General features: G+C 41.4%; 1 protein-coding gene across 1 annotated transcript; it reads left to right on the forward strand.

Annotated features, from left to right (window-relative positions):
* The first annotated feature begins 644 nt into the window (after positions 1 to 644).
* On the forward strand, positions 645 to 25,024 carry insyn2ab (inhibitory synaptic factor 2Ab). The gene is made up of 4 exons (XM_080869298.1): positions 645 to 753; positions 7,347 to 8,493; positions 11,470 to 11,541; positions 24,779 to 25,024. The coding sequence occupies exons 2-4, from the start codon at positions 7,352 to 7,354 to the stop codon at positions 24,960 to 24,962; spliced, it is 1,398 nt and encodes a 465-aa protein (XP_080725424.1). The 5' UTR covers positions 645 to 753; positions 7,347 to 7,351; the 3' UTR covers positions 24,963 to 25,024.
* The last annotated feature ends 1,218 nt before the right edge of the window (positions 25,025 to 26,242 follow it).

Genomic DNA, 26,242 nt, shown 5'->3' on the forward strand with positions numbered 1-26,242 from the left:
TAGGAGACATCCAATTAAAAGCACAATGCATTATTATTTCACAGCTCCCCGTCTCTGCCATCTGCAAAAGCCCTTCATATTATATAACAGCTCCGTGTCAAGAGAGCCAGCCTGTGGAGGACAAGTTGAGGTCTTCACCGATGATGCAGCTCGCCAACTCTGGACTTTCCTCAGCAGCTTGCGTACTACCCCTCACTCCTCCCCCTTCTTCCCTTTGCCATATCCACCCACCCATCCACCCACCAGCCCACCCTCTCCCTGCCTTTCTTACGCACACATACACACATACACTCAATCACGAATGCACAGGGATTGCAGCAGCAGCAGCAGCAGCAGCAGCACTGCGAGATGGAGATCTCCGCTGCGTGTGTGAGTGCCTGTTCCCGGTGAGTGCAGGGACAAGAGCAAACGAGTGTCAGTGATGCTTGAATGAGGTGTATGAGGGAGAAGAGGGGGAGAGATCGGTGTAAAAGCCAGGAGGGGGGTGTCAGTGAGGACCCGATCAGGTTTTGAGGCAATGTCTGTCTGCTTCTTTCCCTCTTCTATCCCTATAACCTGAATCTTTGCCGGATGTGCCACAACTACTCCAGCTGTCACTGCACCGGCTGCCTCTCTCTCAGCACTCCCGCAGCCTGTGAGAGCTGCTCCAGTGGCTGGACGGTACCCTGGCACCCACTGAGTACATGGATGAGCAGTGGATCTACAGGGGATCTGTGCTATCTTGTCCTTTGCACCTTTGATCTGTTTCTCAAGGTAAGAGTTACTTCTTTTTTTCTTTCTTTTTTTTTGAGTTGCACACACATTCACAGGTATTGTGATAAAAGTGGGTGATTCATTTAGTCTGCCTTTTAAAAATGTTACTAAATCAAAATGTCAAAGGCATGCACGTATTCTGATAGAAATTGGTTAAAGTCCTTGTGTTGCATGCATGTGTATATCCCTGCATGCATTAGATATGGATAAATTAGGGAGGGGGCATTTCTGCATCCAAGCATTTCAAGGTTTTATGACTAATCAGGAGAACACGTCAAAGGTTTTTCTCCACATCTGAAAATGAAGATGAATAGTGATGTAATTCGACTTTGATTAATGTACTTATCATTATGCATATCTTTGCAGCCTCTGACAGACATGCAGTATTTATCCAGTGAGGCATAGGCTGATTATCGAGATTGCTGTACTTGGGAATTGTCTGGGCTTGATAGTGAGGAATATTGATGAGCGCTCACTAATAGACTAGTGTAAAGACTATTGCATATTGTCCTGTCAGAATGATGATCATTTACGAGAAAGCACCTATTGTAAGTAATGCGAACTATGTAAGAAATTCATATGCGGCGACTGATGTCCTCCTCAAGGCTGAATTTGATGAAAGGTGGATTCAGCCTTATCATGACTAAGGACATGTGTGATCTCGGAGTCTCTTGGGGTACTGCATCACATCCAGAGCTGCACTTGTATTTGGTGTCAGCCGTAGCCGCCCCCCCTCTCTCTCTATCCCTCTATTTTCTACACGTCAGTCCTTGACTACCAGAATTCACAGGAAACGTAGATATGGCACGGCTTTAAGGTGCCCCGCACAGAAGCAGCTTGTCTATTTAACCATCGTTTTCACTTGTTGTCTTGTACATGACACCTGAGTTAATCATCAGGTTTACCTGAGTAAACACGTATGCCCAAATCCCAGCCAGTTATTAATCAGTGAACTCATTAGGGAGATGTACTATAGATTTAACTGTCAAAGGGAAAGATGGACTTTGCCATTCCTTCATACAAGAAGAAGCCCACCCTGGCAGTAGAGCATGTGATTGCCAAAAAAAAAGACCTTCTTCATGTCACCCTCTTCAAACTTCCTCTTCCCAAGGATCCATTTCACAGCCCGTGCTCTCAGAGATAAAGGGATGGGAGCTTTTTTTTAAAAAACGCTATTCGTCTATAACAGAAAGTGCTTCACAGTGATAAATTTTTGAAGCCAATAAAGTCATAAAGCAAACTTTTACAGGTGTAGCCTGCAGCCAGTATAGATACAGATAGCTGGACGACAGCAGGAATGAGATGGTGTGCGTGTGTGATGCTCTCAAAACGGGCTGGGATGTCTTTCAAAAACTGAGGACGAGACTATATATTCCACCAAAGCGGCCTACAATGTTGCTGGAAGAAGAGGACTATTGAGAAAGCATTACTCGAGCGTGGACCAACTAAAGGCAAAACCTGTACACAGCCTCAAGGACTATCAAAGAGAAAGACTGCGAGGTGACATCTTGCCCTTTACATTGTGCTTATTAAGGCAAAGCTGGTGCAATGTCATTCTCTTTAATTTATGCTAATAGTGAGTAAAAATTCCTCATTTAAAGTGGATGCATTGCACAGTAACGACGCACACAGTATAATACACAGTGAATGATGAGCACAGCAAAATCCCATCTTATAACAAAAACAGGGGATTTACTTTGCAGTACTCCAGTGTTTTAGAAGTCATTAGTAAAATCACGAGCCATAGCATCAAAGAGCATTCACTGTTTATGTTGCGTTCAGTAAATTCATGTTTGAAGAGTAGGAGGCTACGATAGTTACTCAACCATTAATGAGAGTGGCCAGACAGTGTTCTCATATGTAAATATCCCACAGATGCACTTCAGTAATTATTGTGTTGATGCAGGCTGACAAGGATGTAAGGCGATCCGAGCAAAGCCGTCTCTTTCTCTCTGCTTTGCGTTGGGGCATAAATCATGAGTCAGCAGTGTTGCAGGCCTACTATTGCACTGAAAAATGGATCCAAACACCTATCAACATTCTTCATTAACAGTCACGTTTCTACCGCATTGTGATCACGATAATCAATCATGTTAGTGTAGCTAAAGGTGAGTTTTGTTTTGAGTTTTTTTTTTCTCATACATGCAGTATTTTAGGTTGAAGAACTGAAGGGCAATTGGAACAGACAACATGGTCTGCCAGGGTACATAAGGAGATTTCAGAGGATTACTTTTGCAATTTTAGAGTCAATGCATTATTCATAATCCTTTGGATAGCTGAGGCCAAATCAGGGAAGGACCTCAGGTCATTAGCAGAGATAGCTTGCTTCGAGGAGGACGAGAAAGAAGATGACGAGGAAAAGGAGATTCTCTTTCAGCTGTTTGAATATATCCATGTGTGACAACAGTCTCTCTCTCAGCAGGGCTTTCGTCTCGCTTTCACTCTGCGTATCTGACTTCCAACAATAATAAGTCACTGAAGAGCTTTTCTAGAGTCCCTTTATGTGAATTACCATTTAACTCCTTAGCATGCCTTACATGACTGCATAAGAAATTGTATGCACTTATAAGAGACTTCCTGCAGATGTGATTACCTTTTCAGCTGTGTGAGATTGGTATTTATGAGTGTGAAATAGCATGAGCCCATGTGAAACAGCTGTGAACAAATGCTTTTTTTTTTCCCGTAGAAATGCCTCTGACAAACATCTCGCGCTCGAATCAAAGTGCATACTAAGCTATGTTTCAGAACAAATACCAGCGTCCAATAAAATTCATCTGCTCCATACTCCAAAACAACTGTGCGTAAATTCATGACACAGCAGACCATATTGTTTTTGTGCAATGAGACTGAGCTCGTTGCCTGCTTTTATTTATTTATTTTTGCCTTTCTTTTTCCTCGTTTGGCACCGAAAGCGTCGCACTGACTAAAGTGACGCTAAGAGCTGTTGGCATGTATTGTTTTCTAGCATTGACAGGAAGCAAGATGAAACATAGTGTCCTCTAAATATATTCCATTTCACCAACAGTTAGAGCTGAGGGTTAGGTTAAAGTGGACACTCAGCAAGGTGAAGCACATGGCACAAGTCCCAAGAAATAAGCCCTCGTGCTTTGTGTTATCAGTCTCTCTCTGCTTTGGTGTTCATCTGTGTGTATGCGCCTCTTAGGATTCTGGCAAAGGCCTCTCTTTGAAAGGTGACAACAAGGCCAAAATACACTAACACTCACACACACACTCTGTCTCTCGTTCTTTCACTCACAGACAAGTGAATGAAAGTCAAGCACACACATATAGATGTTTAAGTAGATCTATATTCTATATACAAATGCCCATGTACATGCAAATAAAATACAGGAGCGACTTACATGGAAAACTCTTTCCATCGTTAGAAAGTATGTGTGCTAGTCATATTACACTGAGTTATTCAATCTTTTGTAATTACTTTTTTGGTCATTATGTCACTGTAACTCCACATGAACTGTAGTTGTAGATCAGCTGCGAATGGGAAATGAACAATAATCCAATCTACCCATGCTTTTTGTTTTACAAATTTCTTGGGAGTAGTGAAACTGACAGTAAGGAAATGTCTCTTCAGTATAAATTTCCCCACCACAACAATCACATTGATAGATTTACAATGTCGCTAAATGATAAAACATGATTACTTTCCGAGAAGCTGCAACACCATGAATAGCTGGCTTTTGTGTGGTAATAAATGATTCATTGGAGTTTATTTATCGCGTGCTGTCTTGTCATATAAAAATGATTAACCAGCTCATTCTGATGTTTCCTTTCAGCCATATCAGACATCATTTCATTTCCTTGTGCTGCTTGATATATTTCATGTTCTAGATGTGAAATGTGTTTCATCACAGATGAGTCAGAAAATGTGTCATTTTTACTTGATCATATTGGTCTTATTTGGTCTTATTTGCACAGAGATTGGCATTAAGAGTAGTATTTATTTGGTTGTTTGTTTGTTTTTTAATTCAGTTTGAGCTCCTCTGTGTGATCAAGACAGTTTACGATGTATCGCAGCATGAGGTTACGCAATTGAAAGTTAAATATCGATCTGCCTACAGTGCCGGTGCATCATTTGTGTGGTAGCAGGTAGATGAGATGCATCTTATGAATTAATGATTAATTACACTCTTTCAGTGTCACTTTACAGATACGAGATGTAAATATTTATTTTGAGGAACTGCAAAAACAAAAAACAAAAAAAACCCTGAAACCACATAAAAATGCAGATCGAAAGCTGGAAACCAATCATTTCAGTTCAGGTTATTAAACTGTTGCATAAACCTATGTAATATTACCAATATGCTAACACAGCCAGTTAGGAAATATGCACTTTATAGCACTCTATAGTGTGCTATAGGATCACACTTAATATAGGTGATTTTCGTTCAGAAATATGCTCAAGTAATATAATTGAATCTAAATTTGTGATAAACAGCAATCTGTAAACATTAAAATCTGAAGGTCAGTTCACACGGACGACTCACATGAAAGAGATTTCCGATACGATCGCAGAGCATCTCTAGGCTCTGACCTCGTCACTCCGCTTGGCACAGCAGCAACCAGGGAGTGACGATAATAAATTTCTCCCTACAGAGTTTAGACTCAGAGCAGGTGGATACAGGTGGAGGAGCCTAACGCTAGCTATTAATGCAGAGTTTAATATGTGTGGGCCACAGCTGCTGTGTCACCATTGCTTCTGGTATCAACCTCAGACCACAAGAGGAATATATATAAGCCCTGGGCTAAGCACCAACCACTCTGTGACCATTCCTTAACAAAACACCCCCAACTGTTGTGGGGAGAATGTTATCAAGCAACATAAAAGCAGCAGCTCACAATGACATGTTGTATGAAATGTTATATAGCGTGGATAGCGGGAGGAGTGTGTGCATGGATGTACGGTAAGCATAAGGCTGGCAATGAGTGCGGCTGAGTGCATCGGTGCAAAGCAGAGAACAGCCGTTTAGATGTAATTATGATATGAAGAACAGTAAAACAAGCTGTCATGCAAACCCATTTGTTTGTATTGGAATGCCTTCCCAATAGGAATAAAAATATGATAATTGTATTTGCAAACAAAAAAAATAAAAAGATGAGCATCTCAATGTGAGTCTCATGTTTATATTTATTTCAAATACTTTTTCAAGGAACTAGCAGCAGATTTCACTTGAAACACCCCATATAAAAGTATTTCCATTTCACTGCTACATAAATCAGTGACATATAAAAGGGGTGTCATGCATTTGTAAAGCAAAAGGCAAAAGATAAAAAAAATAAGAGCAGCAATTCAAAGTTATCATTCCCAAGTGAAGCTATGGCGCAGCAGTAGCAGACAGCAGCCTCGGCAATCCTATAGGCTGACGCTGATATGAAGCAAACAAAACCTAAACACATTAATGATGCTTACTTAAAATGTATTTCATAGCCTTCACATTAGCCTAACTACCAGATATTTTGGTTACTGATCTAAGTCAGTGATCTGGCATCTAAACTGCGGTAAGACATCAAGTTAACAGAAAAACTGTGCTTTTAGCTTGAGGTGTATATTTAGGCTGACAACTGATATAATGAAGAGGCAATAAACAGAGTATTGAATGATGGCAGCAGCAACAAGGAGAGCAGTGTGAACACAATTATTATTCTAAAAAGGTCTCTTGAAGCAAATTATCAAACAGTTGGCAGGGGACCGTGCTTATGAAATGCTACTGTCATGGCTGCAAGTGTTAGCATGAGGTGTGATTAAGAAACATTAACACAACGGAACGAGAGTTTAATCGAGCTTCAGTCGTGATGGTGCAAAACTAAATGGCACGTGCAAAGTAAATGTTATTTTGTATCCTAAATGAGTTTGATTTTAGATTCTGGATCAGTTTTGGATGAGCACCGCTGGCCTGTTCGATTTTTCAACAGCACTGTTGTGTTTGGAAACATAATATTAAAAATGTTATTAAAAGAACAAAAAGTACCATTTTTGAGTCATCAGATACAGATGAAATATGATCATCTTTGTTCTTATTTTTACAGATTTCCTCCATGTTTAACACATTTATGTTGCAGATTGGTGCATCACCTGTACAGCATGGCAGCGGGTAGATGAGCTGCATCTTATGAATTAAGCACTTTGATTGTTATTTATTATGCTGAGAAATACAGACACTACAAGTGCAAACTTTACAGAAAAATTGTCAGGAAATATGTACTTTTTAACACTGTATTATAGTTCTTCTCTATATATTTGGCTGGTTCTCATTGTATTTATTTAAAGATATCAAGCCGTTTGTACATGTATTGAATCATGCATGAATCACTGGAGTCTTTTTCAAGTTGTCCTTATTAGTTACAGTTAAAATACGCTTATCTAATTTTTTCTATTATTAAAAAAATAAATAGCAAAAATAAATATTTTAATCTCAGTTTTGGGTTACTTTAATGGAGGTTTACAAGTTATATTCCAAAAAAGGAGAAAGGCATTAGGCCATCTGCCACAGTATCTTATCAAAGTCATCGCATGTGAAAAATTGTCTCCTCTAGATTAACACACACTCTCTCTTTTTCTGTTTTGGCTGTTTCAGGAAATATGGTGAGCAAAGAGGACACCAAATGCGTTGTTCTCTCAAATTCAGATGAATCGGATTCAGAAACAGTTCCCTCACACAGCATTGACGCACAGTCCGGCTCCGAATCTGGCAAACAGCAGGTGAAAAAAAGAAACAAGGCTTTACAAGTGCGTTTTAAGGATATCTGCGAAGCTCAGAAAGAGCATCGTGCCAGACGCTCCAGGTCCATTTCCTGTAAAGTTACCCACAGAAAGTACATGACAATGCCTGCCCGGCGATCTATTCCTAACGTGACCAAGAGTACTGGTGTCCAGACTTCACCAGATCTTACAAAACGGTACAAGACTTTCCCATTTGAAAGGAAAAAAGGACACACCTTTAAACATGCTGCTTTGGTGGAAGAGTACAGAGGACAAAACAATGGATTTTTGAGTGACATAAAAGCAGTAGGAGATGATGGACAACCTACTGGGGAGTCATCTAAGTACAAGGGTAAGATTGTGGGGCAGACAAAAGCACTGCTTCACCACACTGATGACAGCAGTGATACAGAGGATTTGCTTTCCAGTGCCAACTGTGTGGATGGACCCTCACATTTCTCAGAAGAGGGTCATCCTACCAGCTCTCCTTCCAAAAGTGAACCAGAATACAAGGTTTGTGGGACAAGGACCAAACACAAAGGATTACCCAAAGAAGACATGGATGCCGGCACTTCCTCAAAGCGCCAGCTAGCTGACTCAGAGTTTTCGCAGGACAAGCCAAAGGGCACAGGCCCTGTTGCATGGAACTCTTTGACACAGGTGGAGTCTTTAGGAAGCCCCTCTGTGAGCTGTAAACGGAAAAAGGATACACAGCTAAATGAGCAGCAGTCTCAGACACTTCCCCATAGTGCCAAATGTTCTTTAAAGTCGCAAGGGCAGTGTCGGACAAGGCATGTGTCAGCCTCCTCTAAACTCCAGCGAACACATGGGGGTGACGAGGGCTTTCCTCTAGGAGCCACGGGCATCGGGAGCAGCCAGCAGATAATAACCTTATCTGGAGACAAGGATATCAAAGCACAGCTGCAGGCCATGGAGAGTCTCATCAGTTCAAGCCAGGAGACCATCAAGGTCCTTCTTGGAGTTATTCAGGAGCTGGAGAAAGGTGAAGCTCAGAGAGAGGGGTGAGTAGAGTAATGTTTACAGTGAAAATGTTTGTGAAATGTTTGTGAAAGCTCCACATGAAACCTATATAGTATATCATCAAGTATATCATCCTTATACTGCCTTCTGTTTGGATGTCAGTCACTATCTGATGTGTAGCCAAGTGCACAGCCATTGAGGTTACAGTGTTCCACACATAATTTTTTGACTATCAACACTATGCCACCCAAGATCTTGGTGAATCACATTTTGCAATAGCTATCAGTGTGAATGCACATTTTCTTCAAAAATATGGATGTGACTAAGAGGTTTCTAGAACAATATATCTCTGAATATTTTAAAAGTAAAAAACGAGAGGAAAACAATATCTGGTGTGTTTTTAAGAAATGTGAACGGTGTTATTGGGAAGCATGAACTTGCACTACTCTTAGGTGTGGTAACACTTGACTTTTGGCATTAAACAGAAAGTTCAACTGTAGTTGATGGGAATGCCATTAGTCCTTCAGTCACTTTCACAGCAGCACAGTTGTAAAAACCTGTGCTCTATCACAACACAAAGCAAATTGTATTTAAGTTTCATCCACATCCAGTGGTGAACAAGGCACCCTGGTGTGACTCTGAGGAGCTTGGTTTTAAAGGCCCAATTAGTACAGCCTCATAACACGTTGCCTTTCATCTTCACAAAACTGTGCCTGCTGTAGTGATTTCACTGTGCTGTGCTCCAGCATTGTGCTCGAGTGTTATTAGAGAAGTGCAGTTACGGGACACAAAACTATTATCCTTATTTTGTGTTGTTTGTGTCAGTTATGCTTCCTTGAACCAAAAAGCAACTTAAAGTTTCCCCCTTTTTTAACCAGCATATATAATGTCCAACACAATGTCTGCTCTTTATTAAACCTGTACTGTATGTCATTTGTGGTTTTAGCAAGGTGTTAGAATAATCTACTCACTTTTTATTTACTTTTCAGCAAAAGTAAAGTGTTTTTGAGAAGCGACTTCACGGTTTACTCTGGAAATAACATTATGGCAAAAAAAAAAATTATTATTATTTTTTTTTTGGAGGGGATTTTACTTTCTCTGGGTCATCTGTTCCATGAGACAATCCCAAACATAAACCAAAAATATGCAAAAGTACAGTAGGAGCTTTGATTGATGCATTTCCCCGTGATCTGTTTCACATCTTCTTAATTTTCATGATATCACAGTTTATTCTGGATACTTTTCAATGACAGCCTATGAAGAGGAAGTCCCATCAATGCCACATGTTTCACTTCTCTTATGGTTTTCCAGACCTTAACCTCAGTGACATGTGATGCTTATTGTTAAACACTTATGAATGTGCTAAAAAAAAAAAACACAAAAAAAACCCATATTAACAGTCAGAATATATAGCTCAGTATTTTTCTCTTATATTAATCTAACTGTTATAATATTTGTCTACTGGCTTCATACAGTTCCAAAAGTCACTTCCCCAGCCTTGTTCAGGAAACACTTTCATTTCTCCACACAAAGATGTGTGTAGAACACAGAATAACACTGTATATAAAAAGTGGCATTTGAAACATGGTGGCTTGACCTAGTGAAGCTTCTGTTCGCATGTTATGCATTTCTCAGGCAGGCAGAGCAGCAGGCACGTAGGCAGGGGGGTGTAGTGAAACTAGAATGATGAGGCCAGGACATATCCCAGGACAGCTGACGTGGGCAAACAACACAGCAGTGAATCTGTGCCAACAAGCAGTCGGCTTAAAGAAAGACTTTCAAAGGTGCCGGGTTTTTTTGTTTTTTTTGGTTGTTTTTGTTTTTTCCATGAAAAATCTATGAAGATCTTTTCTGTGTCACTGTGGTTTAATACAGAATCACAACAGTGAAGCGTGAACATTAGACACTGAATACAAAAAGGGGTGTTGTGCTGAGCACATGCACTGATTGTAAATTTAGGTTAATACACTTTTATTATTAAAGCAACTCTTTTTAATGATATGGGAGTACATGAAAACCTAGGCAGCAGTGTAGCACTAGAGTAGATCTTTTTTCTGTGTAGTCAGTTACTGCCCTTGCTCACAGCTGTTCAAAGAGACTTTACTTGAGAACAGGGCAGGATGGATGAACTCAGTGACCTTGAGCTTCCATCAGCATTTTCGATCCATGAAGAAGCCCTTCTGTCTCCTCCGATGAGGTCACCTTTCATGTCACGGTGAACATTTGAGGTGCAGCTCTTCCCCGGTACAAAGGGCTAGCGTGACAGCAAGCAATTACATGTGTGGCTCGAAAACAAAATATCCTATCATTCCCATCCCACGCGGTCCAACAGTCTATTCAGCGACATATTGCCAATAACAAAAAGCCCACCTGCATGCTCATCTAAACTCAAATGATGAAACAGAAACTAATGAAAGTCAGAGAACGCCACACTAACAAAAGTCATTGGATATTTAGTGTGTCCTCTTTAGCATGTGCACATTTTGTATGAGCCTTATGTGCCACCTGGCTTGCAGCTGGTGTTTGCAGAGGGCTTCCAACATAAAAACAACAGACAACACAGCCTGGGGGCAATACACCTCAGCCACAAACGGAGCAGATACAGTGCTGTTTATTGCATTTTGAAAAAGTGTGTCTGTAACAAGTTGACCTTTATGGGAAAGATGTACTGTGTGCTGTAGCACATAATGTAAAGATATCGATTTTTTTTATTACACAAGAGCTGCATTTAGTTGTTTCCTCCTATTGCCTATAGACAATTCAAAGTATGTCATGGCAAAGCAAGGTAATCCTATTATGTTAAATCAGCAAGTCTACACGCTTGATTACGTAGCCAAATCTGAGAGAACTGCAGGATCAAAATCCCCGCTGCATTTTCAACTGTTAGCAAAGAGCAACCCTGAGTGAAAACAAACCTGAGCAAATCTGTGTGATAGCCGATGCCCACAGGTGTTGAAATATGAAGGCGAAGCCTGTCACTGGAGCTCACGTATATCTTTCCATCTCTCCCTTCACAGGCTCTCCTACCGAACAGGACAAGACACAGCAAATTGTGACACTTGTCGAAACAGCGCCTGCATCATTTACAGGTGGGCTTCTTGCACTGTCTGTACAACGCATTGAATCAATTTGAAAGGGGTCCTTACGAGACTCATCTGGCGCAGTCATGCATTAGTGTCCAGAAAATGCAAAATCAAATATACTGTATGCACAACATTGCATCTAGAGTGGTTTGACTGAGGCAGAAAATCTGAAGAGTACTGAAAATGTTAAAGTCAAATCTTTTATGTGTGACATTAAATGGAATTCAGAAGAGAGGAATCATAAAATACACATCAAGGTCACGGAAGAAGTACAGATGTAATACCGCTGACAGTGCTGTGTATTGGGTGTTACTGTCACGGCTGCCGAGGCGAGCCGTGTGGAATAAATGAGGATCCAAGCGCAGGCAGTCGTAGAGGAGTGAAGGTGATTTATTGAACACAAAAGAATGTGGACAAACAGCAAACGGGGCTCGAACTAAACTAAACTGGGAAACAACTAAACTACAGAGCACAAACCTGAATGAAAACGAGCAGAGGAGGATGACGATGAACAGCAGAGAGAAGACACGGTGGATACATAGACTGACACTGAGTAATACAGACGAACCGGCAACAGGCAGGAGAACACACAGGGCTTAAATGCACACACCAGTAATCAGGGGATGAGAGACAAGAGGGCAACACAGCTGGGAGGAATCTGGGCTGACGGGACAGGGGAAACGTAAACTGATCACACTCACATACGACACGGACCTTCACAATAAGACAGGAAACTCAGATACATGGAACCAGACAAGACATTGAACTAAACAGACAGATTCACAAACAGATGGGGAGACACCATAGACAGACAGGTACAGACGCAGACTTAGAGGCAGATCGAAAATAACACAGAACTTAAACAATCATCATCTAGAAAATGATAAACTAAAAGCGCTGGGTCACCGACCCAGGACCATGACAGTTGCTTTGTTTTACAATACAGTGGATGATGGCTCCAATATTATTTGCAGAGGTTTCTGGGAAATATACGAGTTGGTATGACAGAATGAGTAACAATACACAACAGTGGGAAGTGAGTTGTATATAAAGTAGGAAATACTGTGATCCCATCACAGAGTATGTGAGGAGCTCAAATAAAACATACTTGGAAACTCCGAATGCTTTCTTCCGAGTCCAAAGTGTATGTATTCTCATACGTTCTAAGTGTAAAAAAAATGTCTCAGAAGCATGAGGAAAATCCACTCGTGTCATTTGTCACTTCTATCTAAAAGAGTCTACTGCTACAACTCGCTGTTACCTTGTTCTCCAAAATTGTGAAACATGAAAGTGTTTGGAAAATGCTCTTATCCCCAGAAAACACACTGACCTCTGAGACCTCCCAGTTTTTTTCATATAGGCATGAGTCAAAGAAGCTTAAAAAACAAACAAACGAAAAAAACACCATCACATTTTTTGCAGATTTCAACTTTACCTTTTTTTTTAAAAATATATATATATAAAAGTTTGTTGCCATATGGAAATGTTCCTTCCCACTTCTGCTTCATACTTCCCCTTTTGGACAATAGACTCTATACATAAGATAATGTTGGTAGCCCATTTATACTCCACTGATCTTCTGAATTATTTTGAATATGTTCCTGATATTTACAACACCAGGAATATTTGAAAGTGATTTGGACAAAGAATTAACACTGCCTTGGACCGGATTTTCTCTTTGTGTAACATTTCCTGCAAAATCATACCAACTCTGCTTATTTGAAGAGTGCATTGTGTCAAGTTGGCCCGGACTGTGGTGACAGGACCTAAAAACAGGAACTTAGTTACATGTAGGCTACTAGAGGAAGAAAAATAACAAACAACAACAAAAAGGCCCTTTAAAAAAAACACATTAGTTCTGGACTGGCATTCAACAGTGTCACATTCACATCACCAGTTTGCATATGCTTAACATTTGATAAAAACACAAGATATTGCTTGTGCAATTGCAGATTCATATTTCATTCAAATTATCATATCTAACATTTTGCAAAAGTCCAGAGTCACCCCTCATATCTATACAGTGGTCTTGAACAACACTTCTCCAGCCTTTCTAAAGAGGTTTTGAAGTTTTTCTTTGCTTTTTCGTTCATTTTCAGTCTATGTCTTGTACTTAAGAAGAATATATTTTTGCCTGACCTGTGAATCATTCAAACATAAAAAGGGCACCTAACTCTAGGGACATAACAGACAACCCTATTTTACATTTTTATCTTTAGGCACTTTATTGGTAGCAGCCTGTCACAAAAATGCACAGCTTGCTCCCATATCTTAAGTTTAATGTATAAAAAATGTCAAAAGACACAGTTTGACAGGCATAAAAGGGAAACAGCGATAAAAGGCTAGGGAGCGCCAAATTACACAAGGTCTTACGACAGGTCTTACAGAAGTATAAAAATTATGAACACAAAAAAGTTCTGTCAGAAATTTCACCCCCCACGCAACAGCATCTGGAAAACACCTGATTGGCATCGATTTCAGTTTTCACCAAGACAAGGATCCTAAACACCCTGCCAATACAATTAAAGCATACCTGGGTAGAAAAACACATACTGGTACAGTATCAGTCATGGACTGGCTTCAACTTTATTGAAGCAGTAAGAGTATCTTGATAGAGAACAGAATAAAATGTCATTCAAATCCAAAAGAACTTCAAGAAGAAAATTGAGTTCAACCCCATTTCTCAGCAGATTATTAGAATTTAATTTCATTCGCACGTATGGTAAATTGATAGGTGTCAGCAGTTAGAATTTTAAGGCTATCTTTATTACATCTGACCTGAAGGGAGCCTTCAGTCTCATTTATTGATCCTGGAAGGGATTGTGCATGCCAGGCTAAGTTTTTGCAGTTTTTAAACAGATGGTCTTCAGGGAAGGACACACACTACTCATCCATGCATTTGTATAGCACCTAAAGAAATCAAATTAAACAAGACCCAACTGGCTGGTAAGAGAAGAACTGTTGTCTTCCCCCAAACACTTCACTGCCCTCTTCCTCTTTCCACTCAAATTCAGACCCCTCTCTTAGTCTAAAGCACTTCACTGAGCTAGAAAATGGAAGAGGAAAAAAGAACTGAGTCATCTTTCTTCAAAGAGAGGAGTAAACAACCTCAGAAAAAAAATCAGTAAATATGAGAAACCCTGGAAAGTGTGGATCATTTTGTAATTTAAAAACAGTTTTATTAGGCTAATAAGTAGGAAGATTTTGTCTCATACTGATCTAGTAGAAATACAGGCAGCTGATTGTCTTGTAAACCCCGCCAAGCCCTGGAGCTCTCTCTTGCTTCATGTTTTCTTTCTATGATTCTCCTTCTTTGGGAAGGCTCTTCTTAGTTATTCTAGGAAATACTTTCCGGAAATCTGCAGAAAATCTAGGTGCCAAGGAAAACACAAGTGCTATCCTCCTATTGTTTCGGTTTTTAAATTAAGCTTAAATTTTGTGTGCTGCGGCTGACAGGATTACATAGAATGAATAAGGCTTGTATTACTCTATAGCCACTACACTATGCAGTCATTATTTAGTTCAAGTAAAATGAAAAACCAGTTTACTGTCAGATTAAATTAGTTAGTTATTGGTGATCTTTAATAACAATTTAAATTTCTGAAGTTTATATCTCCTTTTATCACTAAATGAATGCCAACGTCACTATTTCCCTCAAACGATGTTTGTATTTGTTCTTTGTATTTTAGCACTTTGCAATACTGGCATATTCACAATACTAGCAATACTAACATTGCTGACAAAGTAACATATAATCAAATAATATAAGTAATATATACCTTCACCCTCCAGTTACAGTTCCATAATCTTTAAATTTTAGTGAGACAACTTATATTTAAAATTAAGTAGCGAAAACAGAGTTTGGCATCTAAGCTCATCTCTATCTCTCCCTCTATTCAGACACATTCAGACTAGGGAGTTATAAGCAAACATCCCCTGGAGCCTACAGATAGATATTCGGGTGGTGGAGGGGTTGAAATAGCAGATGGTGGGATAGGTTGAGGCATATAAGTCTGTGCGAAGAGAAATGAAGCTGAAGTTGTCTAAGCTAGTCCATAGACTTCACCCCATAAATCCTACATGGAACGTACGGGAAAAACAATAAATGCTAAATAATTGAACATCCTCTGGTTTTAAGAGGTTTACAGAGAGTAGTATAGATCTGTCATTTCTATTATTCTATTAATAGATCATTACTACAAGTCTATAAATGTAAAGATGTATATGAATTTTGCAATATTATGATGAAGAACGCATCATGGACTCATTCAAGATGTGAACTGAGACAAAGACAGATTTGTAAACATATATCATCTTTTGTTCATCCTTCTAGGTACATACACTAACCAGACACTTTATTAGTTACACTTCTAGTATCAGGTTTGACCTGCTTTTGCTTTCAGAGCTCCCTTTATTCTTTTGGGATAGATTCAACAATTTGCTAAAAACACAGTCAGAGATTTTGGCCCATGTTGACATGAAAGCATCACACAGATGCTGCAGATATGTCAGCTGCACATGCATGAAGTGAATCTCCTGTTCAACCGCATCCCAAATGTGTTCTTTTGGACAAAGATGTGATGTCTGTGGAGGCCATCACAGTGAACTCATCGTCATGTTCAAGAAATCAGTTTCAGATGATATGAGCTTTTTGATAGGATGAGTTATCCTCCTGGAAGCAGCCATCAGAAGATGATATACTGTTGTCATAAAGGGATGGACATGGTCAGCGAGGCAGGCAGTGGCATTTAAACGATGCTTGCAGGTAATAAGTGGCCCAAAGTGTGCCAAGAAAATATAAAAAAAAAACGATTACACCAAAAGCGCAAGTCTAAAAAAATAGATATTAGGCAGGGTTGATCCCTGTTTTCATGTTGTTTATGCAAGACTCTGATCACATCATCCAAATGTCAGAGCAGAAATCAAGACTCATCAGACTAGGAAATGTTTTTTTATCCCTCTTACCAAGTTTAGGTGATCTTGTGAAATTGTAGCCTCAGTTTCTTCTTTTACACTGACCGAAATGGCACCACTATGGTCTGCTGCTATTGTACCCTATCAAAGTTCAATGTGACAAATTCAGTGATGCATTCAGAGGTGTTTTGCTGAAAACTTGGAACAAGCTGTTACTGTTGCCTTCCTATCAGCTTAAATTATTTGGGTTTCTCACTAGACAAACTAGTTTTTCTTTTTTAGACCATTCTCTGTAAACATCGAAGATGAAATGTCCCAGTAGATTAGCAGTTTCTCAAATACTCAGACCAGCCATTCAGGTACCAAGAACTGTGGCATGTTCAAAGTCACGTAAATCACCTTTCTTCCTGATTCTGATGCTCGGTTTGAATTTAAGCAGGCTGTCTTGATCGTGTCTACTTGCCTAATTGCATTGAGTTGCTGCCAAGTGAGGGCTTGTTATTATGATTATTATTCTGGCTTCACTTTTTATCATTAGCACCCAGCTGAACAGATGTGAGTGTATGTATGGTATTACAGGTGATCTCTTGCGGTAAAGCCTTTATACTGCAGTTTGTATGTCGATTTGTTTCTTTATCGACTAGACAGGCCTTTTCATTCATTTTAACTACAGACTAGTCTCCCAGGCTAGTCCAGGAATCTTCAAGCTGCGCAGTGGAGGGATCTCCTGTGACTGACACATAAAGACACATGGTCAGGCAGTGATTTAGGAAGAACTTGATTTGCTTTTGCATTGCATTTTAATTGGCAGAGCAGCAGCATTTTAAATATCGCTTGATCATGCTCATTTAATTGTGGGAAGCTAAAATCGTGATCAAGATTAAAATTTGGTCCATTATGCAGCCCGAGTATCTAAGTGTGAAGCAGGAAGGCCTCTGCATAGAAGAGCAATTTGAACTGTAGAGCATAATTTCTCTTTTTTAGTTCACTGATGGTATCTCGATAAGACAAAGTTGTGGCATTTCTATATGTCAGCGAAGCAACTTGGCTTAATTAACAAACTCTAAGAAAAATTAAATGGCAAAAACATTGTCTTCAGCCTATTGTCAGTAAACCAAAGCAAGCAGTATATGGTAATAAAGCTGCAATGATGATGCACTCTGCAGAGTGACGGTAAAACGGAAGATTATCATTTCATCTGTGCACTATATCATTACATTTAGTTTGTTTGTTGTTGTTTTTTGGTTAATCTAACTTGGTTAGTTCTGGTGCAGAACTATAGTTTGAAGGCAGGTATTGGGGAACTATGTCATTCTGCAATAGTATTTATTGTTAACCAGGAAAGCTCAAATTTTCAAAGACAGTATTGTTTTCTTTATCCCTTTATTCTTTACCTTCAAGTGTATTTTGCCTTGTCTCCTCAAACTACCTCATTATTCAAACGGCTGAATGATCCCATCACAGCATCCCTGTTTTTTAATCTGCTGAGTTAATCTGCTGCTAAAACAACTGCAATCACGATGCCGGACAAACTACTCTATGTGACACTTTGATAAGAAAGGCTTGGGTACAGTGAGGAAAATTAAAACCAAGCAAGAACAGCAAGTTGGGACCAATTACCCCTCAAATTTAGACAACTAGTAACTGTGTGCTGGAAGTGAAACCTGGATTATCAGCCGCTGAAATGCTTGAGCTCAGAGTGCTCCAGCATATCCAACGCATCCAATAAATTCAACCACTCTAGTGGATGCTGAGATGAGGTAGTCAATCTGTGCATCTTATCTAGGCTTCAGCTCTCGCTCTCCCACTCTTTGTATAATGCCGCATCTTACTTATCACTGCAACAAAGATGGCATATGTATGTATGTATGTATGTATGTATGTATGTACGTATATATATATATATATATATAGCAAGTAAAGGCAAGTAAAGAAACGCTAGAGAGGCTATGTCTATAGACAAAACAATTACAGGGTTGTCTCTTTATTAAAATCAAACTACCATAATGTAGTACATTTCTTTGTAAGTGAGCAAACTTACAAATTAGGGCAGGATATCAACTAATTATTTCTTTCTGTGTGTGTATATCTATACGTGTGTGTTTGTCTGTTTTATAGCAATCGCACCGTTGGAAATTTGGAAAGCAGCATGTTTTGAACAGGTCCAAAATGGAGGACACTATGATAGCTTATTAGCTGTGTGGTATCGTAGCTTGGGCAGTACAGTGTTGCAGTGGTTAGCATGTTCCCTTATAGCAAGAAGGGCTTCAGTTTGAATCCACCAATCAGCTGGGGCCTGTGGACTTCCCTGTGTCTCTGTTCTCTTTGGGTATTCCGGCTTCCTCCCACAACTTTAGCAGCCTGTGAACGTGAGTGTGAATGGCTGTTAGCTCTGCACTACAGTAGCGACCTGTTTAGGGTGTACCCCGCCTTTCACTGGGATAGGTTCCAGCATTCCTGTGACCTTGAATTGGATAGAGGGAAGAAGATGAATGGATACCTAGCTACTAGCAGTTAGCAGGTTTGCTAGCTCAGATAGCCTTTTGTTGTCCTCTTTATTAACTCTTCATTCAAGGAAATACCACAGAGAATCAAAAACATGAAGCCTTTACACAACAAAAATAACTCAACTGTCATGGTCCTGAGAATTCTCAGGAAGTACAGTCTCTGTTGGGCCTTTTTCAGCAGCTCGGAGGTGTTCACACTCCAGGAAAGGTTCTCCTCTATATTGACTCCCAGGAAGCGGAAGCTTGCCACCCTTTCTACACAGTCCCCATTTATGAATAGTGGTTGGATCTCTGCCTTTTTCCTTCTGAAGTCTATTATGAGTTCTTTGGTTTTTGAAGTGTTGAGGAGGAGGTTATTGGCCTTACACCATGACGTCAGCTGCTCCACCTCGTCTCTGTACGTAGACTCGTCTCCCTTGGAAATGAGCCCCACCACTGTGGTGTCATCTGCAGGTCATACACAGGGTGATTCTGAACTGTTTTGCTCCAGCACCAGTACCTCCACTCAGGAGATGGAGGCTGAGATCAGGGTTAATGTGACACCGTTTTCTCCTGTCTCTGTGAACTCATCACTGGATAAGATTTTAGCCTCGAACAATGTTGTAACCACTCACTCTCAGCCTGAAGTGTCACCTGCTTCAGTTAATGGTTTACGTACCGTTTTGCCTGTATCTGTCTCTCCACTCAATATAGTCATCACTCTGACGCCACAGATCGCTGCGGGTGCAGGTTCCAACAAACACATCCATCCAACACACCACAGTCATGCTACCACGGTGACATTGGTTGGGTCCATACCTGTGTGTTTACTGTTTTTTCAGGAGTTAGCTCCTGATGATCTAAGCCTTGTTTTTGTGGATCGAGTGGCAATTCTTGTTTTCCGTATGGTTGAACCAGCTCCTCTGAGCCGCACACTACCATCGGTTAAGTCCAACCAGCTTATGTTGGCCTCTCCTAGGATTACTGAGACTGGGCCAGTAACCTGCGAGCCACCTTGGACTGATGCAGACTCTGGGAACCTAATGATTGCTGGCTCTGAACTGGTGGTCCCTACCACTGTTCACTTCACGGTTTTTCATGCCAAGATGTTAAGCCCTATAGACTGTTTTCTACCTGTTTTCTCTCTCTCTGGGTTTGTGCCTCAGCAGCCTGTGTTTCCTCAGCTCCTAGTCCAGCCAGGGGCCTACATAACTGTTTGTCCTGCATCTGCTGTTGGACTCCCAGGTGTGCCTATCCGGCACCCTGCGGCGACACCATCGCTTCACGTCACGTTAGCTGGAGGGTCCGAGGGGCCCGTCCAGCCACCCGTCTCCGCTGGAGGGTCCGAGGGGCCCGTTCAGCCACCCGTCTGCGCTGGGGGGTCCGAGGGGCCCGTTCAGCCTCCTGTCTCCGCTGAAGGGTCCGAGGGGCCCGTTCAGCCTCATGCCTCGTCAGCTGGAGGGCCCGAGGAGCCCATCCAGCCTCCTGTCTCCGCTGGAGGGTCCGAGGGGCCCGTTCAGCCTCCTGTCTCCGCTGGAGGGTCCGAGGGGCCTGTTCAGCCTCCTGTCTCCGCTGGAGGGTCCGAGGGGCCCGTTCAGCCTCATGCCTCGTCAGCTGGAGGGCCCGAGGAGCCTGTCCAGCCGCCACCTGCGGCCGCCTCGTCGTCGCCTGGCCCTGCTTCAGCCTGTGCTTCGTCTGGTCCAGCTTCATCCGAGTCTTCGTCCTCGCCTGGTCCAGCCTCCGCCTGTGCTTCTGCTACGCCTGGTCCAGCCTCCGCCTGTGCTTCTGCTACGCCTGGTCCAGCCGGTGCTTCTGCTACGCCTGGGCCAGCCTCTGCTTCAGCGTCGCCTGGGCCAGCCTCCGCTTCAGCGTCGCCTGGTCCTGTGCCCTCCAAGCCTCGGCCGGTACGCCTGACACTTGGGAGCCGCCGCTGCCTTCCGCGCGGCCGGCCCCCTGAACTGCTCCGTCTCCTTCGTCGCCGCCGCTGCCTTCCGCGCGGTCGGCCCCCTGAACTGCTCCGTCGTCTCCTTCGCCGCCGCCGCTGCCTTCCACACGGCCGGCCTCCGGACCGGCTCTGTCACCTGTGCCACCCGCCTGGTCGGCCCCCCGACCGTGTGACCCGTGAACTCTTGTGCCTGTGGGCTCTGGGTCGGCCCCCTGAACTGTATTTGGACTGTGGTCATGTGCTCCTGTGTTTTCTGTTGTTTGTTTTGTTTCCCGTTCTGGTCCCTCCGTCCTGGTCCCCCGCCTCCCGCCCTGGGTGGGTTGTTTTCTGTTTTTGTTTTGTTTCTCGCGTTTGGGCTGTCGGGAGCCAGCCCTTTAGGGGGGGTGATGTCATGGTCCTGGGCCATGTGGGCCCAGTATTCTCAGTTCCTTGTATTTTTGTATTTCGTTCCTTATTTAGGTCATGTTTCCTGAGTTGTCCTGTTATGTTGTTCCTTATTTGACTTCCCCTTGTGACTCTTATCCCCTGTGTGCCCCTCTATGTATCTGTGAGCCCTCATCTCCCCTCGTGTTTCATTTCCATGTTTCCCCAGCCCACTATGCCCGTGCTCTCGCTCTCCTCCTGTTTGCACCTCTGTGTACTTCCTGTTTTACTTTGACAGTCTCCCGTCAGTGTTGTTTACTCCTGCCATGTCTTGTTATGTTTATCTGTGTCAGCTGTGTTCCCATGTGTGGCCACTTCCCCTGATCATCCCTCTTGTGTATTTAGTCTCTGTGTTTCATGTAGTCTGTGTCGCGTCGTCTGTGTTTCCACCCTCTATGTTTCCATGCCCGGTCTATTGCATTCTTAGTCATAGCTTTACCTTAGTTGTTCCCAGTTTAGGTTTCTGTTTAGCCACGCTATCCCCGCTGTATTTGTATACCTTGTCATCAGCCACAATAAAAGGCTCGCTTTTGTTTAAAGTTCACTCCCGTCTGCTCACCTGTGTTCGCACCTGGGTCCACCATACACACCACCGCACGGTCTGTCACAGCGGACCGTGACATCAACTCAGAGATGCAGACAGCTTCAACGCTTTATATTTTCTTGCTATACTTACCTGCGTGTGTTCAAAGAGGATTTACAAGAGCATCAGTTGCAAATTATATGAGGCCTACCACTGAGTCAACCTAGACTACAGCAGGAAGCCCATATCAGAAAAAACATGCTCAGATCAAAGCATTAACAGCTTCTATTCCTGCCACCGCTGTGTTGACTAAGACCCAGCATTTGAAACAAAAGTATATAATGTAGTGTTTCCAATTTGGAACTAACAATGACTTTGAAGAACAGTTAAGTTCAGGAAAAAGCAACTGCAGTTCAATATGATGAGACGCAAGGAGCTAATTAGCACTTGTGTCCCATGCTGAGATAGCGGAGCTGTGATTGTTTTGTTGAACAATTGTCAAGATTGCCTGTTCTATGCTCATTAATTAGATTGTTTTTTTTTTATTTTTCCATGCATCTTTGAAGCAGAAAACAGTGTAGCACAACAGCAGAGGCTTTTATTTCCGATATACATGACAGGGAGAGACTTTCTACATGTCATTTACTGTAGTAAACCTGTGGGAAGTTAGTTTCTGCTTCAACTGTTGCCTGTCAGCAGAGGAAATGACTGTCATTCTCTGGTGATTTATCTATGATGCCCCATCATGCAGTTCTGAGGATGTTACACTGCTGGGCCTGAACCGCTCATTTTGTCAAGTGGAGAGTTTGAACTGTGAATGGCCGAAGGGGAAATCATAGGAGGGGAAATGACTTTACATTGAAAGGTGCCAGCAGCAGAAAGAACAGAGAATAGAAGCAAGCAGGTGTACACTGCTGAATGAATAGACTTTGCTATGCTAAAAAGACATCTCACGGCTGCAGTATCCCTCCCAGGAGCAACAATCATTGAATGGTGCTCAGCACACCACGACCGCAGACAAACAAACTGCTCGCCACTGATCAGAGCAACAGCTACTCACACTGCATAGCTAAAGAGATGATTAATCTGCTTTGGTGAATGCCCTAGAAAAGTTTCCCTGTCTCCAGCCGCTTCAATCTGTTGTGTACAGAGATGATCTTAGATATAGGGCTTTTTGTTTGCTGAAGCACCTGCTCCCCAGTGCCATCCGCATCGTACGGCGCTGCCTCTGGCTTCCCATAGAGGCATTTGTCCACAGCGTGCAGTAATTGTAGTGATCTGCCAAGTGATTAATTGTTTAATAATTTCTGAGGCGATTCTGTGTTTCGCTGTTCTGCTCTGCTTTCTGTCAAGTCAACATTATTTAAACAGCACTTGTAAAAGTTTTTAACATAAAACAAAAGATACAAATAGAGATAACAGAGAGGAAACGAAGCAATGGATGATATAAATAAGAGATGCTCATCGCATACTGCTAGAAGCAGCAGTTTTAGAAAGATAGAGGATAGTCTTCCCTTTGTGAGGGACTCAGTATTTTGGAGACCTGCAATTGCTAGCTTTCGTTTCCAGTGGAAATAAGAAAAAGTGCAACTAAGAGAGCACATGCTTAAAAATATATTTTTGGTATTAATAATGATGTTAGATTTTAGAAACTCCTTATTGCTTGCTTTTCATTAAATTTAACATATTGATTCATTGGAAGTTCAGACCTGCCAAACTACTATCCAGACATCCATCCAGTTTCTCCCCCTGAAGGCTTTAATAGAGCACTGTTCATAACTGACACTTATCTTAAGGGTAAGGACAGTTCCCAGGATTCATTATGTCAATATGAGTAGAGCATATCCTTTAGGCAACTAATTACACTGCCCATCAAAGCGCTTACCAAATTGGGCCAGGCTTTGCACCTTACCGTCAGTTTCTCTGCATGCAGACAAGGAATGGACCTCATGTTTGACCTTGACTTGTCGGATGTCATCTCCTTTGGCAGCTCTAGTTCTCTCACCCAATAATCCTCTTTACTTTGACATGAATGAGCTTTGTAAGTCGTAGTATTCCCTGAGTCTTTTAAAAGCAGCGTGTTGAGCAATTTTAGCGATAAAAGAAAATGAGGATGAATAAAAAAAAGAAACTCCAAACCAAAAAGCAATTTAACATTCGATTACCAGGTAAGGGTTGCTGCAGAGTATCACTGTCGCAGGTACAGAGATTAATTATCTTTGATTTTAACTATGATGCCTTCAGAATTTATCGCATGCCCTAAGAATAAATACATGCCCTCTACAAATCAATAGCAATGAAGTGAAAGGAGATGGCGTATAATGGTGCATTTATCTCCTGCTTGAATACATGCAGTTAATCAGGGTCTGCTTGGCCTCTCAGTGGTTTCATTTGGATGGGATTAATCCCCACATTCCTCTCAGGCCTGAGAGATTTAATCAGAGAGAGGGTTGAACTATGGTGTCGGAACGAAATCAGACGATGACCGGCCTGGGATTACACTTGCGGATGTGAAAGTCTGATGCCAGGAGCAACCCACATTCCGTCTCTTTTTTTTTATTATTCCAATATAATCTATTCATTCCAATATAATCTAAAAGCCCTTTGACTGTATGCATTAAAAATGCAAAGATGAAGTAGAGGAACTCTATTACTCAGAGTCGTCTCAGAAATATGGATATGTGCCGCAACTAATATGTGCTGCCAGGGTGTCTGTCAGTGCATTTGAACCTCGGCCTCCCTCCCTGCCTCCATCTGGCCGTGGATTTTTATGGATTACTAACATAAAAAAATAAGTCAAAACCTGAGTCATAAATATTATAGCCACACAACTTACAGACCACTAACTTTTTAAATGGAACAGATGATTTTTTCCAGCATTACTTTAAGTGAAGAATTACAATAAATAAACTGAAATATTTCGTAATTCTACCTGATATTCTTGTGTTACAGTGTCGAGCTGGACTTTAAGCTGCAGGAGGACAAGCTACAGCCTCTGATGAAGAGACTTTGTCCCCTGGACAGCCAACAGTGCCCTGCTCTGCCTTACTCCAATGAAGTTTTCACATCTACTCCGAAACGCAAGTCGAAGACAGAATCCAAAAAGCATGCTCGATGGAAACTATGGTTCCTCTAAATAAAACCTGAAGCCTTTGGAAACGACCATTTTCTTGGGCACGTTAATACCCCTGTTATTCTCAAAATTGCTGAAGGAATATTCAGATGGGGTAATCAACACATGGGAATGGAAACCACGTGATTTAAGGTTCTGTGTTGAGATTCCACACCATGTCACCTGGGGACTTAAGACCAAAAAAATAAAAAATAAAAACATTTTAGATTCAGTCTTACCTTTTCTGGCATGTTTGCTGGACAGGATCGACACACATCTGCAAAAACTAGGTGAGCTTTGACATACATTTTTGCGCATATATTTTTAAAATCTGTGTAAAAATGGCCGTTATTCACATACTGGCTCAATGCACCTCTCACTTTATATTGAAATCTCTTTGTTTCACCTTCCAATGAATGCAATGCACTTTGGTCTTTTCCCCTTAGAGTATATTGCTTGGCAACAAGAGGAGGAGCCATGTGGAGGGTCTTTTAATGGGTGAAGCTCTAATCTTTAAACGGACATCAGCCCCCCATCCCCCACTTCCTGAAAGCACAAACATTTGACTTTTGAGAGAAGCATGTGTAAAAGACTGAAACGCTATATGACTTTATGTCAGCGCTGTTCTTATAACCCCTACTATCCCCTCCTGTTCCTCCTTATCTGTTAGCATACTGTGTAATTTGTTTGTCTGACAGAACATCTCCTTGCCTTTGCTAATAACTCCTCCTTGTCCTTCCTCTTATTGTAACACCTTTATCTCTTTCTCTCTTTTGTAGCTTTTTATTAAGCTTATGGTGCAACTGACCATCTTTGCTTTAGTCATTCTGTCATTTTCTGTTCTTGGAGTGACACGAAATATTCAGAGTGTATACTTTGGAATATCTTCATCTTTATAGCAAAGTACTGTGAAATGGATTTTTAAAAATATGTATGTTTGGGCCGCTCCTCTTGAAGCAGGTACAATAGATAAAAAATACAGTATTCTGGGTTAGATTTTTTTAAACAGCATATATAATGTTTTGACTACTTGTATGGCAGAGTATTTTCTATGATAACACTGTTTGCTTTTTATTTTGAGTATTTCTTTATTGGCTTGTTTTGTTTAACAGTTCAGACAGAAAGTAAAAGCTATTTTGACATTTCTCTTGAGTCCAAGAGTTTGTCTTGGCTCTCAGTCACAGCAAAGATGTGAAATCTTGAAACAAATACATTTTAAGCCACTTGTCTCATGTCCAGTTAGCTACTTTAACAATCCAACTGTTGTTTTGTAACATTTATTTATCCTCATCAATTTAGTAAAA

The sequence above is a fragment of the Rhamphochromis sp. 'chilingali' genome (genome assembly GCF_963969265.1).
Source record: "Rhamphochromis sp. 'chilingali' genome assembly, chromosome: 20".
NCBI lineage: Eukaryota > Metazoa > Chordata > Actinopteri > Cichliformes > Cichlidae > Rhamphochromis > Rhamphochromis sp. 'chilingali'.

Bases quoted from the DNA above. Each gene is read 5' to 3' on its own strand.
- insyn2ab (XM_080869298.1), top strand. From the start codon at position 7,352: ATGGTGAGCAAAGAGGACACCAAATGCGTTGTTCTCTCAAATTCAGAT. The intron at 8,494-11,469 runs GTGAGTAGAGTA...CTCCCTTCACAG, and splicing joins GGTGAAGCTCAGAGAGAGGG to GCTCTCCTACCGAACAGGAC. The intron at 11,542-24,778 runs GTGGGCTTCTTG...CTTGTGTTACAG, and splicing joins AGCGCCTGCATCATTTACAG to TGTCGAGCTGGACTTTAAGC.